Source organism: Suricata suricatta, chromosome 16 (genome assembly GCF_006229205.1).
Source record: "Suricata suricatta isolate VVHF042 chromosome 16, meerkat_22Aug2017_6uvM2_HiC, whole genome shotgun sequence".
Lineage (NCBI taxonomy): Eukaryota > Metazoa > Chordata > Mammalia > Carnivora > Herpestidae > Suricata > Suricata suricatta.
The window spans coordinates 45592327-45610837 of NC_043715.1; the positions used below are offsets into that span (position 1 = coordinate 45592327).

An 18511-nucleotide genomic window follows, 5' to 3' on the forward strand; every position below is an offset into this window, starting at 1 on the left:
CTTGTAGGCCACGGAAGGCAGGTGGCTTGGGCTTGGAATGCTGCTCTGGGAAGCCACCGTAGAGTTTTACCCCTGATCAGATTCACATTTCTAGAGCATCTGTCTGCCGTGTAGAGAACTGTTTCTTGATAGAGGGGCAAGGGAAGGTCAGGACTAGATGTCTGTTAACCTGAATTACGGATCAGGCGGATGGCCAGAGAAAAGGAACGATGGGTCCTGATTACCCTAAAGAGAACTCAGCTTCTGAGACTTGGACCATCTCCATGCGTTGGTGGGAGGACACAGACCACCCACTGAGGGAGGCGTGCATGGGGCATGGGCTGGATCTCTCCCCTGAATCCAGAGAACCCCAGTGGATGTCTCTGCAATCAACAAACAGGTCATGGAAATAGGGACGTGCTCCTCTAGGGACTTCAGTGTAGCCTGACTGACATCCATGCTGGGGTCGGGGTCCCTATCATGTGGGCCATGAACGATTAGACCGTGAGTTGGCATCAGCTCTCAGGTTGGCCAAACAGCTTCCCTCTCAGAAATCTGGAATTGGTGTAGTGAGAGCCATGGGGTTTGGTAAACACAAGGCAGCTCTAAGGGAGAGGAAGTCAAGGGGCAGACGGGAGGAGGCAATGGGGCTGGAACAAGACTTCTGGAGGCAAACAATGACAGGCCCGAGGGGGTCCCGAAGAGCAAGATGAAGGGCAGGTGAGGGAGGGATCAGTGGCCCAGATTTGTCAGAGTCCAGAGGAAGTTCCTACTGAGCACCTGAAACCATCTCGGTCCCTGGTAGCCACAGTTACCCCGAGCATCTTGTTCCCACTGAAGTTGTTGGGAACTGAGCCTGGTGCTGGTGGGTTCAAAGCTGGTGGGATCCCAGGCACTGTATGAATTACTTAAATAAATAATTTCACCTTCTTGAGCCCTAGTTTATCCTCTGTGTAAAATGGGGATAATAGCAGTCCCTGTCTTGTGGGGCTGTTGTGGGGAGCCACAAAGAAGGAAATGGATTTAGTGAAGAGCAAGTCCAAAAGATAGAGGCATAAATCCAGATAATATGGCCAGGGTGCCTGTATCCAGCCACTCCTGAGGCACCATCCTTGGATTTTCTAGTTAGGTGGGCCAGTCAATTCCTTTCTGCTCAAGGCAATCTGAATTCATTTTCTGTTACGTGCAACCAATAGAGTTTCGATGAACACTATTCTCAAAACTACTAGTTTGCTTGAGCATGTTCTTTGCCCCTCAAGAACTCAGCCAGGACCGACGGATTAAGTTTGAAACACTGAGACAAACACAGATCCAGGGACTACTCTGCAGAGATCTGGACAGAGAAAACGCAAGACAGATGGGCAGCCAGGATTGTGGGGACACTGTGGCAGGCAGAACCTAAGCCCAGGGGAGGCAGGCCACCCCCACCTCATGCCTAGACTTACCCACATGCCCTTCTTTGGGCTCACAGTCACGAGCCCGTCCTGGAAGAAGATGTGAACCTGGACTACAGCTTCAACTCTGCCCTGGCAGGGCTGGACATCAGCCACCACGCGGTACCAGGGGACGGTTTTCTGTAGTCCCGGGCAGCAGGAAGACACGTCGTAGATGCCGGGGGAGGTGGCTGCTCTGATCAGCCCATCAAAGGTGGTGAGGTTGGCACCCTTCGAGATGGAACAGAGACCCTGGGGGACCCAGCAGTCCCGGGCCCCAGCCTGGACCTTGCACACACGGCCTGGCGGGCAGCTGGCTTCTTGGCAGGTCAGCCCATTGCTTGAGGAGCAGGAACAGCGCTTGCTGCAGTCTGAGCTCAGCAGTGAGGAGTTCACCTGTGCAGAGAGGGGGGCCAGGTTACCGCGGTGTGGTGGATCGGAACCGCGGCCACAACCCTCTGGGCCCACACAGCAAGATTTTGCAGTAACTTCCTTTCAGAGAGGAAGTTTACAGGGCGCCTGCGTGGCTCAGTTGGTTAAGCGGCTGACTTCAGCTCAGGTCACAATCTTACAGTTCGTGAGTTTGAGCCCTACGTCGGGCTCTGTGCTGACTGCTTGGAGCCTGCAGCCTGCTTTGGATTCTGTGTCTTCCTCTCTCTACCTCTCTCCCATTCTGTCTCCCAAAAATACATTTTTAAAAACATTAAAAAAAAAGAGAGAGATGAAATTTACTTCCCCTTCCCCCACAAATCTGGGCTCACCTTACAACTATACTTTGGTTATTATAATGCAGCAGAAGCAGTGCTGGGACCAAGTTCAAGCTTGGACCTCATGAGACCTTACAGTTTTCTCTCTCTCTCTCTCTTTCTCTCTCTCTCTGAACCCCACCCAGCTGCCATAAGAATAGGCATGGACTAGTCTGCTGGAGGATGAGACCCCACGGGAGAGAGGCAATGATCCCAGTTGACGCCACTGTACTCCAGCCAGCCCTCTGCTGACCCACCCTGGGGGTGCAGATGTCTGAGTGACCCCCCCAGAACAGCAGAAGAACCACTCAACTGTGCTGGCCCAAGCAGCAGGGTCCCAGAATCACGGGCTAAACAAACGGTTGTTTGAAGCCGCTGTGTTTGGGGGTAAATTGTAACCCAGCAAAAGCTGATGGGTTCAGGCAGGAGTGGGCACTGCAGAAACCCCAGAGTCGTGGCCCCCACAGCCCAGAACTCAGAGGGCTCTGGGAGCCCAACTCTGGGAATTAACTTAATAACCTTTTTTTCCCCCTCCCGCCTAACTGGCTGTTCTCTCTTTACAGTTCACTCTCGCCTCTGAAATCCTTAACACTACTTTGCTCAGGGCTCAGCCCTTCAACCTTCTCCTTCTCTCGTCTATGTTCGCGACCTGATGCTCTCATCAAATTTCATAAAAACTGAAACAACGTCTGATCTTCATTTGGACTTGGGTGCTGGGGGGGGGCAGGTAATTGTTACAGACGACGTTACGGGGACAACCGGTAAAATTCAAATACAGTCTTTTAGAGTTTGGATCACTGTTCATTTCCTGATTTGGAAACTAATTCCATCATAATCCTATAAATGAATTTTCATATCCTTGGAAGATGCATGCTCAGGTACTTAGGGGTAAAGGGGCACTAGGTCAGTATCATACTCTCGAATGGTTCAGAAGAAATGTGCATATAAACTTATAGAGAGAGTTTTCAAAAGGACATGTGTCAATGGGTCAACAAGAACTGAAATGACGGGTCTGCGGGAGCAAGTTTTCTTAAGTTTGGATTCTCTAAAAATAAAAGTCTGGGGCGCCTGGGTGGCTCAGTTAATAAGCATCTGACTTTGGCTCAGGTCATGATCCCACAGTTCGTGAGTTCGAGTCTCACATCAGGTGAGCTAGTGCCGCACTTCAGGTAAAACATGAGCCCGGGGTAAGTCCCACTTCTCTCTCTCTCTGCCCCTCAGGGGATTCTCCCTCTCTCTCCATCCCTTGTTCACTTGCGCCCTCTCTCAAATAAATAAAATAACTAACTAGTTAATGTCTGACATTAAAAGAAAGGAACAAATATAACAAAAGAGATAAATACCATCTCTATACGGATGGCTCCCCGATTTGTGTCCCCAGCCCAGCCTTCTCTGAATGCCAGACTCATGAATCCAGGAAACCCTCCGGCACAGGCAGAGCGGTCGGGTCTGGGATGGGGGAAGCATGGGGGTAATAACCTAACCCAGCCTAGGGAAACAGGGAGGGCTTCCTGGAGGCAATGAGCCCTGGAGGAAGGAGAAGTTTGGCATGTCCTTCCTCAGAAGCCTTGCACTTCCAGGCTTTCTAGCCTATCTTCCCGCCATTAATAAAACGGGGATGAGTGAGGATGAAATGTGGTCATTCAACTTTTGTTTATTTGATAAATATGCTTGTGAGGAGGTAGGATGCCTCCTAGTTCAAAGGGTGGGTCCAGGCTGCTGGGGTGTGAATCCCAGCACCCCTCCTCACTAATGGACAGCCTTGGGCTGACTTCTCTTTATGCAAAAGTACCTGGGGCATAAGATCATTAAATGAATTAGGGGCGCCTGGGTGGCTCAGTGGATTAAGCACCCGACTTCGGCTCAGGTCGTGATCTCACAGTTTGTGGGTTTGAGCCCTGCATCTGGCTCCCTGCTGTCAGTGCAGAGCCTGCTTCGGATCCTCTGTCTCCTTCGCCCCCATCTCTGCCCCTCCCCCGCTTGCGCTTGCTCTGTTTCAAAAATCAGTATTTAAAAAAAAAAGGCTCAATGAATTAATATCTGTTACAAACTTGGCACACACCAAGAGCTTAGAAAACATCAAGCACAAAAATCAAATTTTCAACTTCCATCACGAAACGGTCGCCAGCTTCACTACCTACTCTGTTGCTGTAAATTCCTGGCATTTTTACTGTGTGAAGAAGGCAGAGGGTGAGGCCCAGTGCCTGGCGGGGTCTCTCAGGCACAATGACACCCAACCCTCAGATACCCATGGTTCTTGGGTGATGATTAACCCCGTGTATAGATGAAGAAAATGAGGCTCAGAGTGGGGACTGCAGTAGGCCGGGTAATAGCCCCTCCGAATGTTACCTTATACGGAAAAAGGGTGTTTGCAGAGGTGAGAAACTAAGGATCTCGAGATGGATAGACTGTCCTGGGTGAGTCTTAAATGCGATCACGTGTATCCTTATAAGAGGGAGGCTTGGTGACACACACAAGGAGGGGACATGTGACACAGAGGCAGAAATTGGAGTTGGGTGTCACAAGCCGAGGAATGCCTGCAGCCACTGAAAACGGGGAGAGGCAAGGAACAGATTCTCTCCAGGGGCCTCTGGAGGGCGTGCTGTCCTAATGGGACCTCGATTTTGCCCCAGTGACCTTGATTTCTGCTGACGCTGGCCTCCAGAACTCTGGGAGAAAAAATGTCCCTGGTTGGAAGCCACCAAGGTTGCTTGCAGCCCTTTGTCTCAGTAGCCTCCGGAAATACACTTTACCAGCATCGAGTCACCCAGGTGGGAAACCGGAGGTGGCTCCTCTGTCCCCATCCTTGAGGGGGTCGGCAGAGAAGCTCGGAGTCTCCCTTAGGCTCCTCTACCCTCCCTGCCCACCTCCAGCCCGGGCTCACCGGCAAGTAATGGCCGTCGTGGGTGCAGCCGCAGTCCCGCACGGGGACGCAGGTGCCCTGCGAGAGCAGGAAGCCCTCGTCACACTCGCAGCCCTCAAAGCAGCGGGTGGTGCAGCCAGTGAAGCCGTTGAGAGCGGCACAGGTGCCCCGGCAGGAGCGCATGCAGGTGGAGTAGTGGCTGTGGGCGGGGCACTGGAGCGCTGCGGGGGGCGGAGAGAGGGCGGGGTCAGGCCTGCAGGCACCGGACCCTGGCCTTGGCATCCCCCACACCGGTTCAGGGCTGGCAGTGCTGGGGACACCGGCTAGGAAGACGGCCTCACGCCCTGCCCCATGGAGCTCACATCAGTGGGACAGGTTGTCACGCCCCAACGTGACCAGGGCTGCAGGGGGAGGTGTGGACAGAGAGGTCAGGACCCGAATGTGGCCAAAATGGGAAGCATCTGGGGTGAGGCCCTGGGCTCTGCCTGAGCAATCCATGGATGGTGTGGCTGTCCGGAGATGCAGACTTGGGGTCACAGAATGGGAGGGTCAGGTTTGGGGTGAGATGCTGATTTCATATGGGAACACAGCAGGTGTGAGGTACCCGAAGGACACCCAGGGGAACGTGTCCAGGAAGCCACTGGACCCCAGAGGCTGGCAGTCAGGAGAGAGGTCGGGGCCGAAGACAGACAGTGTCTGGTGTCAGCACTGAGGACAAATCTAAGGCCACAGGGGCGGACGGTGGCCCTGGACATGGGTGCTGTCCTGCAGAGAATGAAGGAGACTCGGCCCTTCCCTGGGAATTTGAAGGAAACGTACCCCTAACTGGGGGTGTCTGAGAAGTACAGTCCTGGGTGGGGGGGGCCGAGGGCAATGCCTTGTCCTACGGGATCTGAGGGGACATGGTCCCATTCTGGGGGGGGGGGTCCAGGTGAGTCAAAGACTCAGGCTTTATTGCGTGAACTACTGGCTTGTCTGACCAGCCCACCCAGGACCCCCAGAAAGGGTTCAGGATTAGTCCTGAGGAAGAGCTCTGTCTGCGATTTCAGGAGCGTGGGCGCCCGCAGGGAGCCTGAGAAAGGCAAGTTATCGAGTTAGTGGGGCAGGAGGAAGGGGGGAGGGCATGCTGTGTGAAAGGCTGGGGGTGGAGCAGGGAGCTCAAGAGGAAGGGACTGCTCCTGAGAGGCAGACAGGACAGGAGCAGGTCTGGAGTCTTCCGAGGTCCCCCTGGACACTCACGGCAGAAGCTGTCTGTCCTCCAGGGTTTCACGGTCCCACCGGCCGCCTGGCAGGCCGCCGTGTAAGCAGCCAGGCTTCGGCAGAGGAAGGTGGTGCTGCCTTTGTGGACACACATGTCGTATACGCACTCTCGGAAGTATTCGGAGGGGTTCAGCACCGCGTGGCAGGCCGCGAAAGGACCCTGGGGATCCCGGAGCCGACCGCAGGCCTGGACGTTCTCGTAGGGCGCCGTCTCCTCCGCTGAGCACACAGGGCAGCCGCTGGGCCCGCAGCCCTCACTACAGCCCTGGGAGGAGCTGGGCGCCCGCCAAGCGGCTCCGAAGGCGTCCACACTGGGGGCCACGGCACCGCTGGGCAGGACAAAGTCGTCGCTCCAGTTGCCATTGAAGTTCCCACAGAGGCCACAGAGCCGGCCACGGAAGGGGCTGGGGATGGATATGAGGACATGGGCTTCGCCATCAAAGAGGAGCCGCAGTCCCTTAGTTGTCTGCAGAACCATGTTCCGGCCCTCGGCGGTCACACGCACACGACCCACAGCCACAGGCAGGGCCACAGCCTCGCCATCCACGGTGACCTGGGTGGAAAGGCCAGAGGGGATGTGTGTCAGAGATAGTCCCCTCAGACTTCTGGGGTGGAGCGATGTCCCTCTCAGGCCCTTTGGGGTCGCACCATGCCCAAGGATGGAACTGTGTCACTTCAGACCCCCAGATCTGTGTCACCCTTAGTCCCCTTGGAATGGGGTCATATCTCCCTCAAGCCCTCAGGGTGGGCCCTGTCTTGCTCAGAACCCGCCCCCACCCCCTCCACAGGGCCATGTCCCCTTACTTACCCTTGGCCCCCGCGCCAGCACCACCACCTGGCCAGCCACGGTGACCACCAGCTGCTGGGGCTCTCCGACCGCATTCTTCTCAAGCACAATGACAAAGTCCTCGTCCCCAGGCAGTGGGCGGCAGACTCGGGCCAAGACGTAGGAGCAGGAGCCGTGGAGGTCATAGACACGCCCATCAAGGGTGACATAGTGGATGCCCCCGTTGGCCAGGCAGCGTCCACAGCCTGTAGGGTGACAGGCCTGGACACCGTCCTCCACTCGGCACACCTCGTAGGGCCCGCAGGCCGCACCCTGCTGGCAAGTGACTTGGCCGCCTGGCCCGCACTCACAGCGCCGCTCGCACTCAGGGCCCGGGTAGAAGGACTGGCCCAGAGGGTAGTAGCGGCCCTCGTGGAGGCATCCGCACTGGCCCAGAGGCACGCAGGTGTCACCGCTGAGCACGAAGCCGGCATCACAGACGCAGCCCTCCCGGCAGGTCTGCATGCAGCCCTCGGGCGCCGATAGGCTGGGGCAGCTCACAGGGCAGGAGTCACCGCAGAGCCTGTAGTGGCTGTGGGGAGGGCACTGGCGGGCTGTGGGGAGAAAAGGGGAGTGAGCCAGGTGGGCACGGGGACTCAGGGGAGGCACGGAGTGGGAGAACCTGCCCGCCCAGCTGAATCTGTACGTCCTGTCTGAGAGTATTTCGTGAGTGAATCCATCCAGGGATCTGAGCAGAGTGTCTGATCCAGTATATCTAACTGGGGAATTCGATGCGGGTGTGTGGAGACAAAGTCTCTCTGACCATGTTGCAGGTCAAACTGATCAAAAATTCCTGTAGATGAAATGAGTTTGACTGGGTGAGTTTGACCACCTATATCTGACCAAGATATGCAGGAATGGAACCAAATACGTGGGTATCTCGGTGGAGGGGGGATATGTGACTCTGACCGGGCTACGGGACCAAATGTAGCCTGCATCTCTGGTATGAATGTACCTGCCTGTGGATGTCTGTCCTGGAGCCTCTGACACAGCATCTCAGACAAGGCTGGTGCCCAGTGTGACTCTAATCATGTGTATCTGATTGGGTGAAGCCGCCAGGAGAAATCTGACCAAGGCGATGTGCCTGAGGGGGGAACTGCCTGGGACTATCTAACCATGAACCTGCATATATCTACTTGGGGCTATGTCAGGGTCATGATTCTACCTGGGAGTATCTGCCCAAGTGTCTCTAACCAGAAGAGTCCCTATCTGGGGTTATCAGACCAATTCTATCTGACTTTGCCGACGTCAGTGTTTGAAACAGTGTAGGTGCATCTGACCAGGTGGAACTCTCTAGGTCTCTGTGACCCAGGGTACCTACTTGACCATGTGTATCTCGCTGTATAGCTGTGACAGGGTCAACCACCCCAGTCTATCTGAGTCGGGTATCTGAGCACATGAATCCCAGAGAGGGTCCAGTACCCAGGGTTTCTGACCGGGTGTATCTGAGTGCCTCCCATTGCAGTATGGGACCTGGTGCATTTCGGGGTGTAAGTGCCACGTGTATTTTTGACAGGACCTATCTGGCTCAGAGGAGGCAAGGTGGTGCCGAAGCCCCACGGAAGAGGAAAGGGCTCTTGTCTTAGAGCCATGTGAAGAGGGGAGGCGGGAAGACCCCCCCCCCACGACGTGGACCACGCATGGATCAGTACTCACGACAGAAATCCGGCCGCCTCCACTCGCCGATCGTGGCCCCCGCGGCCTGGCAGGCAGCCACATAGGCCTCCACGGCAGGGCAGAGGCCTCCCGGATGGCCCTGGGCTTGGCAGGCATCCAGCAAGCAGGACTTGAAGTAGTGCTCCGGCGGCAAGAGGCGGTGGCAGGGCGCCAGGGGGCCGTTGGGGGCCGAGATCACGCCGCAAGCATCCGGGCCGCCGAAGGGCTCCTGCTGCTGGGGCGTGCAAGGCGGCGGGCACGGCCCGGGCACGCACTCTCCGCAGCCCTCCGCGCCGCCCACCTTCCAGCCTGCCGGGTTCCCGCCTACAGCCTCTAGCTCGTCGGTGGGATCCCGGTTGTAGTTCCCGCACAGGCCACAGAGGGCGCCGGCGTACGCCGCCGGCACGCGCAGGCGCACGAAGCTGTTCCCGTCGAAAGCCAGAGAGAGCCCGGTGTCGGCGGTCACCACCACGTCGGCGCCGCTCAGGTACGCGCGCAGACGCGAGTCCAGCTGGTAGGGCAGTGCTACGAGCTCGTCGTCCACCTGTGGGCACGGCGTAGGGGTAGGGAAAGGGTAGGGGTCGTGAACGGCGCGGGCACAGGTTCGAATTTTGACTCCACCACCTACCGGGTGGGGAATAATTGGGGGGGAACCCTAAGCATGTGATCTACACTTTGTTATAATAACGATGATAGTATAAGGAGCGTCTACAGACACGATGCCACTGCCTCCTCACGCGAGGTACTTCCCTTAGACCCATTTTATAGTGGAATAAACTGAGGCTAAACTAAAAAAAAAAACTAGTTTAAATGGGGAAGCCCTCCTGCTCCAAGGCTTATACTCTGACCACCGCCCCCCCATCATGTCCCGCTAACCTCTGAAAGGTAACCAGAGGAATGGCAAACCCCTAACTGTCCCGGATGACCCCAGGGCTCCTCTCCGTGGCCCTCACCTGCAGCTTTTGGGGCCAGCGGGCACTGAGGGTCAGTCTGTGGTTGTACATTTGCAGGGTGACGCTGCGGGTGTAGCTGACAGCCTGGCTGCCCCGGTGCTCGTTGGCCACAGTGACCCTGAAGTCCTCAACACCCTGGGGTGGTTCGGGGCAGGGTGCGCTCAGCAGGTACTCGCAGGTGCCTTGGAAGTCGAATCGGTGCCCATCCAGGGTGACGTAATGGGGGTCACCCCAGGCCTGACACTCAGCCGTGCTGGCGGGTTGGCAGCCGTGCTGGCCCGAGGGCAGCAGGGCACATTGTTCGCCCAGCCCGCACTTGGCAGGCTTGCAGACCAGCGAGCCACCCCCAGGCCCACAGCGGCACCTCTGGGAGCAGGTGGCGTCGGCCCAGAACTCGCTGCCAGCTTCGTGGTAGGTGCCGTTGGCCCAGCAGCCACAGCCACCGTCCAGGGGGACGCAGCGGTCAGCACTCAACACGAAGCCCGAGTCGCACTGGCAGCCCTCAGCACAGGGGCCGTCACATGGCATGGGGGACGTGGGGGGCGTGGGGGACGGGCAGCTGGCCGGGCAGGGCGGGCCACAGAGCTCGTAGTGGCTGTTGTCAGGGCAGGGCATCTCTGCAGGGGTGGACGGAGGAGTGGGAGGGAGAGAAAGAAAACAGAATGGTGTCAGGCGATGGGGTCACAGGATGGGGAGGAGACAGAGACAAACAGGGACAGACAGAGGGACTGCGAGAAACAGCAAGAGACACCAACAGAGAGAGGGACAGAAAGGAAGACTCGAACATAGACAAGGAGAGACTGCATGAGCAACGGAGAGGCAGAGAGACAATCAAAGGGAGACAGATAAGCACCAAGAGACTGAGAGACAAAAACAAAGAAAGAGAGAAACAAACAAAAAGATCCAGCAAGACTGGGCCCCTTCCCCGCTCAGCCCCAGCTCTGCTCCCCTGGACACTCACCACAGCCAGCCTGCTCCCTCCAGTCCTTAATGACAACCCCGGCGGCCTGGCAGGCAGCGGCATAGGCGGCCAGGGCCTCACAGAGGATTTTATGGGCCCCGCCGCCTAAGCAGACATCCAGAACGCAGCCCTTGAAGAAGCTGTCGGGAGCCACGTGGGCATGGCAGGCAGCAAAGGGGCCTCCCGAGCCAGGGGCCAGAGGCCCACAGAAGCCAGGGCCCTTGTACTGCTCCTGTTGGTCCCCAGAGCACGTTGGACAGGAGCCCCGACACTCATCCCAGCACAGCGGGTCCCAGCCCGGAGCTCGCCAGCTGCCGCCCCAGACCGGTATGGAGGGGGACAGCGTGCCGTTTGGAAACACTCGGTCGTTGTTGGGGTTTCTGTCCATGTTCCCACAGAGCCCACACACTGCGCCATGATAGCTGCTAGGCAGGGTCACCTCCACTCGCCAGTCCCAGTCATAGGTGACCCGAAGCCCGAAGTCGGCTGCCAGCACTGCTTTCGCCGGGCCCTGGGTCACCGAGATCCGCCCACCGGCCACAGAGACTGGCAGGGTCGTCAGCACCCCATTCACCTGGGGGTTGAGGGGGACAGGAGGCACAGGGCTCACTGGAGGTGGTGAGGGGTCGCTCCAGCTCTGGCCCCCTGCCTCCCTCCCCGAGCCCACCATGGCTGGGAGCCACCAAGGCCTTCCTTGCCACCGACGGCTGTAGGTCACTTGACAGACATTGTGGACATTGCTGAAACCCCACACTGCTGCTTTTTCTGGGTCTCTCTATCCCCATTTCCCTCCCTTATTCTCTGTCTCTGTGTTGTCACTCCCTCTCTCTACATCTAGACCTGTTTCTCTTTCTGGGTCTCTCTCACTTGTACACTGACTCTCTCTGCATCTGTGTGTGTGTGGGTGTGGGTGTATACTCTTTCTCTGGCTCTTTCTTTTTCCTGTGCGTTCCTGCGTGTCTGATCATCCTTTCAACTCACTCACCATCATTTATTGAGAGCTTACCCTGTTCCATACCTCTTTCCCCACCCTATGAACTGCCATTAATCTGCAACTCTGTTACCACGGGCAGGAAGGGTGGGCCGTCTCCCCCTGCCCCCTCCCCTCTTAACCATCTCCTTGAATTTCACTCCACATCGTCGGGGGCTCTGGGCCTCTCCTTTACTCCCTCATAAACATTCATGGCCTCACCCAGGTCAGACCCTCCGCTGAGCACTTATCATGCACCATTGGACCCCCATTTCACAGGTGAGGAAACTGAGGACCACCAGGAAAAGTCACTTGCCCAACATTCCATGGTTCACAGGGAGAGACTGGATTCAAGCCCACGTCTCTAAAAAGGCAGATGCTACATCAAAATCCTTAGCAAAGGGCTAGGCTCCCTTAATGCCCCACAGAGAGGTGATGTTTGCTGTTATTTTTGTTGCTTTTTGCTGTTATTCAGTTTCAGGCCTGGGCAAGAGAAAGCCCTCAGCTCCTAACTGCGGCTGGCAGGACCCTGTCCCCCACCAGGGGCTCAAGGGACCATCCTGCAGGACTCACCCGGACTTTGCCGATCTCGCCTTTGTGGATGGAGATGTTGACGCTGAGGGCAGACACGGTGACGCGCCTCACAAAGGACACGGCAGGGCTGCCCCGGTTCTCATTCTTGGTGGTGACGGTGAAGGGGGTCAGGCCCTGGGCGCTGACCCCTGGGCAGCCAGCGGCTGCCAGCACATAGTCGCAGGTGCCCTGGAAGTCGAAGTCCCAGCCATCGAAGGAGTGGTAGTGCGGGTCGCCCCACAGCCAGCACGTGGCCTCGTAGTTGGGCACGCACACGCCCTGGCCGTCTTTCACCTTGCATGTCTCCTGTGGCCGACACGTCACACCATGGCACGGGTCTGGAGACAGGGAGAGAGGACCTCGTGGGGCTGCCCAGGATCGGCCCTGGAAGGGCTCCCACAGGCGAGGACAGACACCAGGGGCCTCCCATCTGAGACTCAGCCCCTGCAGTTTGCTGTTTCTGAGGCCAGGCCCTGGGGGTCCCCCGTGTTGGAAATCCAGGCCCTGTGGCAAACTGTGTCTAAGACCTCATCAAGGCTCCCACATCCAAGACTCTGCAGTTTGCTGTCTGAGACCCACACCCCAAGTACCTGACAGCCGAGACCCAGACCCTAGGGTCCCTACATCAGAACCCAGCCCCGGGGACCCCAGTATCTGCGACGCCAGCCTTGAGGCCATCCACGAGGGCATCCACAGCCCAAAGCGTTCCGTGTTCAAGACCTGGGTCCCTGTTATCCTGTCCAGCAGCACAAGGCCCTCAGTCAGTGCTGGGGGCCTCATTCTCGTATCTTTGGGAATAAGGAGATTGTCTGTCCTTTACACTAAGAAACCAGTCCTTGGGGGCAGCTCTGTGACTTAGACTTAATATGGGGGGGGTCCCATGTCAGAGACTGTTTCTCTATAAATCCTGATCCTCCTCTTGAGGGGGGCCCTGTATCTAAGACCCCAGCCTGAGACCTCAGGACTGTGCTGTCTGTCTCTGTGGGTCCCCGTTTCCCCCACCTTGAAGGGGAGGTGGTGGTAGACGCCCTGAGCCTAATCCTGCATGCCAGTGGTCAGCGACGTGTGCCACAGCCAGCGGCCTGTTTTTATAAATATCTGAGGCTTTTACTGGAGCCTCACCGCCTCACTTACATAGTGTACGGCTAATTTCATGCCCCAGTCGCAGAGTTGAGTAGTTATGACAGACTATAAGGCCTGCAAGTTCAAATATTTCCCATCTGGCCCTTAGGGGGGAAGTTTGCCTGTCCTTGCCATATGCCAAGGGTCTCTGACCCCTGCCCCAGGGAACCTAGCCCCGAGGGTCCCCAGAGCCTGGATTCCATCATGAGGTAGAGGTCTACCTCCCGGCCTGGAGGCCCTGTGCCCCTGGTCCTGGGAATCCCAGCCCAGGGGGCCCCAGATTGGAGACCTCAATCCTTAGTCCTCTGTGCCGCCCACTGTGAGGATCCAGGTTCACACCTCCTGCCGCTCGAGTCCCCATCCTCTGTTCCCAGCCCCAGGGGGCCCAGCACCTTTGGTGACGCAGCTCAGGACGCCTCCTGCGGGCTCGCACACCTGCCCTGGCTTGCAGCTGTGGGCCTGGCACACCAGGTCTTTTCCGGGGTGGCACACGCACTGTTGCTGGCACCTGTCGATGAGGACCTCCTGGTTGGGCTGTGAGGACAGAGGCACGGCCATCAGGGCGGAACTCAACCAGCATCTCCAGAGTCCCAGGGACAGAGGGGCCAGAGGACAGCAAAGGGACCTTTTTCAGCAGGGTGGCCCCTTGTCTGTGAAACTAAGGCACCTCATGGCCTTGGGGTCCAATTCATTCACTCACTCACTCACTCATTCGTTTTTCCAAAATATCCACTTAATGTCTGCTGTAAGGGAGAAACGGTATAAAGTACTAATTAAGAGCTCGGGCCCTGGAGCAAACTGCCCGGATCTGAAGCCTCATTCTGCTCTTTCCAAATTGTATCACTCTGTGCAAATCGCTTAACCTCTTTGTGCCTCAGTTTCTTTATCTGTAAACTGTCGATAATAATGGCACCTGCCTATGATCGTATAACTTAGTTAATAATACGTATAAGGTGCAGGGGAAGGGGGCTCCTTTTTTTTTAACTTGAGAGAGAGGAAGTGCATGAGCAGCAGAGTGGGGCAGACAGAGAGACAGAGAGAGAGAGAGAGAGAGAGAGAGAATCACAAGCAGGCTCCACGTTCAGCACAGAGCGCGACGCAGAGCTCGATACCACAACTCTGCGATCCTGACCAGAGCTGAAACCGAGGGTCAGACGCTCAACCGACTGAGCCACCAAAGTGCCCTGCGAATTCCTCTAAATAATCCAGATTAGAGAGGAAGCAGGGATAAGGGATGAAACAAGATCACGAAAATGTGGTTATCACCAAAGCTGAGTGATGGATACATGGAGATTTACCCTGTTCTCTTAACGTCTGCACGTTTGAAACATTTTCACAACAAAAAGTTCCTGTGTGTGTGTAATGCACATACACTGTGGCTGTAGCACTGGGAGCAGGGACTGGCGGGTAGGAAGCACCATCTACCTATTTGCTCATCATCACTATCCTTTGTATGAGGAGAGCAGGCAGAGAGGGTCCCTGGGTCACAGAGACAGTCTGGCCCTGGGGAGTCAGGGGAGGGTTTAAAGCTGCAGGACCCATGGCCTTATTGAGAAAGGTCTTCCCACTGCCATTGGGAAGGTGGCCCAGAAGGGGGCGGAAGGGAGGGCGTGGAGGGAGCAGGTGGGAATGACACTCAGGAGGTCGAGTGGACAGGCTGCGGGGTGATGGGCCACAAGAGAGGGTCCGACGCAAGGCCCCTGGCGCTGCCCACAGTGACCAGGGTCCTACCTCATAGTAGATGCCGTTGTGGTAGCAGCCGCATTGCGGGATGGGCACACAGGCCTGGCCGTTACTGAGGAAGCCAGGGTTGCACTGGCAGCCCTCGGCACACCTCTCTGGGCACTGGGGGGAGGCGCTGAGGGCCGAGCAGGTCAGGGAGCAGGTATCAGCGCAGAGCTCGTAGTGGCTGTTGGGGGGGCAAGGCATCGCTGCAAAGAGGGGGTGCCGGTGTGAGGGAGGGGCTGCAGGGCCCACTGTCCTGCCCCCTCTGTGCCTCAGTTTCCCCTCCCTCCGCCCCTGGGGCTCCCCCTTCTCTGCCCTCTACTCACGGCAGAATGACTCGGTCCTCCAGGGCCCGACCTGGCCTCCGGCCGCCTGGCAAGCGCTCACGTAGGCGTGGATGTTGCTGCACAGAATGCTCTCGTTGCCACCGCCCAAGCAGAGGTCAAAGACGCAGTCTTTCAAGGGGCCCTGGGGATCGACCAGCTTGTGGCAGGCGGCCAGCGGCCCGGTCGGGCTGGTGAGGAGCCCACAGAACTTCTCTTGCTGGTACTTCTCCTGCAGCTCAGGTTTACACTCCAGGCCACAGTCCTCCCCGGGCTTGCAGGTGGGGGGCGGCAGGCACGGGGAGCCCGGCACCGCCTCCTCCCACGAGTTGCCAAACTCATTGGCGCTGCCTGCCTGTGAGCCGTCCGGCTTCCGGAGGTCGTCCTTGGGGTCACCATTGTAGTCCCCGCACAGGCCACACAGCTGCCGGTGGTAGTTGCCTGGGACAGTGACCCGCACGTTGTACACAAGGTCGTAGGCCACACGCAGGCCAAAGTCAGTCTCAATCACAGCGTCCGAGCCGTGCTGGAAGGCGCGGACCTGGCCCTGGGCCAGCACCACGGGCAGCTTCATGTCCACGCCGTTCACCTGGGAGGCGGGAGATGCCATGTGCCAGGGGGCACACTTCGGGAGGGCAGACCCTAGCTCGAGCCCCTGCCTGACACTGGAGATCCATGTGACCTCACCCCTCTGGGGCTCAGTTTCCATATTTGTAAAACGAGCAGCATGGTCGAGTCTTTGCAGTGGGTGGAATGGCGATCCCCAAAGGCCATGTCCACCCGGAAACCCTGGATATGACCTCATTTGGAGTAAGAGTCTTTGCAGATGTACTTACAGCCATGATCTCAAGATCATCCTGGATTAGGGCGGGCCCTACGTCCAGTGGTGAGGTTCCTCATATAATGATAAGAGCCAGAAGGGGAGACAGACAGAGAGGAGAGGCCACATGGAGACGGAGGGACGGGAGTGAGGTGGCTGCAAGCCAAGGAACGCCTGGGACCTCCAGAAGCTGGAAGAGGCAAGGACAGATCCTCCTCCAGAACCTTGCCAACACCTTGAATTTGGACTCAACAGTTACAGTTACTGTTGTTCTTATGGTTGGGGAGGGAGGGGGTCACCCCCAGATTGTCCATTGTCCTTGAACCTTTCCCATTCCTGAACTTTCCCAGCCTCTGACTGTATCATGTCGCTGGCCAGGAGACCAGGGATGTGGCTGGAGCAGGGACCAGGTGCAGGGAAGGTACAGGCAAGGGAAGAGGGAGTGTGAGAGAGGCTCAGAGGGACAGTCAGAGGCAGGGAGAGGGGAGGCTAAGGAGCAGACAGAGGGGGAAACTGAGCCACATGGGAGCAGGTCCCAGGTCCCCAAGGCCTCCTCACTCCTCGACTCTCCACTTGGGGCTCTGACTGGCACCTCCTCTCCTTGGGAATCCTGTCCTTCCACATCCACTCCCAGATCTGAGCCCTTCCCCTCCCCCCACTCCCCCCGTGTCACACCCACCCAGCGCCCTCTATCCCAGGCACTCCCCTTCATGATCCGCCCCTGCTCTTACCGTGACCTTCCACTTATTCTGCTCCAGCCGTAGGGTGAAGTTAGCCACCTGGACAGTGATCACCTTGGTCACACTGACTCTCCCATTGCCCCAGGCCACATTCTCCTGCAGGACAGCAAACGACGCCAGGCCAGGCCGGGTCCCGCAGGTCCGGGCCAGTGCGTACACGCAGGTGCCCATGAAGTCGAAGCGGTGGCCGTCGAAGGTGGTGTAGTGGGGGTCTCCGGACGCCTGGCAGGTGGCAGAGCCCACGGCCACGCAGCCCAGGGTGCCGCCAGACGGCTGGCAGGCCTCGTGCGGCCCGCAGATGGAGGGCTCACAGGTCACCAGGCCGCCCTCCTGGCAGCGGCACAGGGAATCGCATCCGGGGCCGGGGTGGAAGGTCTGGCCGGGTGGGTGGTAGACGCCCTGGTAAACGCAGCCGCACGAGGGCAGGGGCACGCAGGACTCACCACTGAGCGCGAAGCCCTCGTCGCACACACAGCCCTCGTGGCAGTCGGAGCCACAGCCCCCAGGCACCGGGAGGTCCCCACAGGACAGCGGGCAGCCGCGCAGACACCCCTCGTAGTGGCTGTGGGCCGGGCAGCTCAGCGCTGTGGGGAGAGCAGCTGTGAGCATCGAGGGGCCCTGCTCCCCAGCGATGCCCGTGCAGGCACACGCGTGCTCCCGGGCTCACACGTGAGCCTGCCAGCTGCAAGGAGCCCTCTGCATAATCTGTGAGATGATCTTCCAGGGGGGCGGATCACACCACAGTGAATCGAGTCCCAATAAGTAAGATTCGACTCCAGTTTAACTGTGGTTTGTGGTTACCTGTAATGTCTTTCATGACATCTTTTATTTTATAGTTTTTATTTCAATTTTTTTGAGAGACAGAGCACGAGTCACGGAGGGGCAGACAGAGGGGGAGACACAGAATTCGAAGCAGGCTCCAGGCTCTGGGCTGTCAGCACAGAGCCCGTCAAGGGGCTCGAACTCTTGAACTGTGAGATCATGACCTGAGCTGTAGTCGGACGCTTCACCGACTGAGCCACCCAGGTGCCCCTTTAATGACATATGTGTGTATGTGATCAGTGCAATGTACTCGTGAATACAGTGGTTTTGACTTCTTCCTTCTCTGGGAGGGATACAGTAGTAGTAAATTAAAATATCTGGCCTGTGTTGTGAAGAGGAAAAGAAAAATAATTCCTAGTCCTCTCTCCAAACTCCAGTAACTCCAAATTATACAACAGGTATTTTCCTTGAGACAAAACAAAACAAAAAAAACCAAAAACTGAGCCAAATAAAGCCTCTATCTGTCCTGATATGATAGCCACTTGTGGCCATTTAAATGTAAGTTAATTAAAATTTAAAAATAGCAGATTGGGGCGCCTGGGTGGCTACACAGTTGAGCGTCCTACTCTTGATTTCGGCTCAGGTCATGATCCCGGGGTGGGATTGAGCCCTGCATCTAGCTCTGTGCTGAATGTGGAGCCTGCTTAAGATTCTCTCTCTCCCTCTCTCCCTCTCTCTCCCTCCCTCTCTCTCTCTCTCTCTCTCTCTCTCTCTCTCTCTCCCTCTCTCCCTCTCTCCC

General features: G+C 57.3%; 1 protein-coding gene across 1 annotated transcript in view; it reads right to left on the reverse strand.

Annotated features, from left to right (window-relative positions):
* FCGBP (Fc fragment of IgG binding protein) overlaps window positions 1-18511 on the reverse strand; it is a 38621-nt gene that overhangs the window by 1440 nt on the left and 18670 nt on the right. Inside the window, exons 9-20 of the mRNA XM_029925647.1 lie at window positions 16942-17534; window positions 15394-15979; window positions 15074-15273; window positions 13735-13876; window positions 12221-12558; window positions 10678-11251; window positions 9717-10333; window positions 8764-9307; window positions 7090-7661; window positions 6261-6834; window positions 5043-5242; window positions 1425-1808 (exon numbers count right to left, since the gene is read on the reverse strand). Coding sequence (XP_029781507.1) covers window positions 1425-1808; window positions 5043-5242; window positions 6261-6834; window positions 7090-7661; window positions 8764-9307; window positions 9717-10333; window positions 10678-11251; window positions 12221-12558; window positions 13735-13876; window positions 15074-15273; window positions 15394-15979; window positions 16942-17534 — 5324 coding nt within the window. The remainder of the gene's footprint in view (window positions 1-1424; window positions 1809-5042; window positions 5243-6260; window positions 6835-7089; window positions 7662-8763; window positions 9308-9716; window positions 10334-10677; window positions 11252-12220; window positions 12559-13734; window positions 13877-15073; window positions 15274-15393; window positions 15980-16941; window positions 17535-18511) is intronic.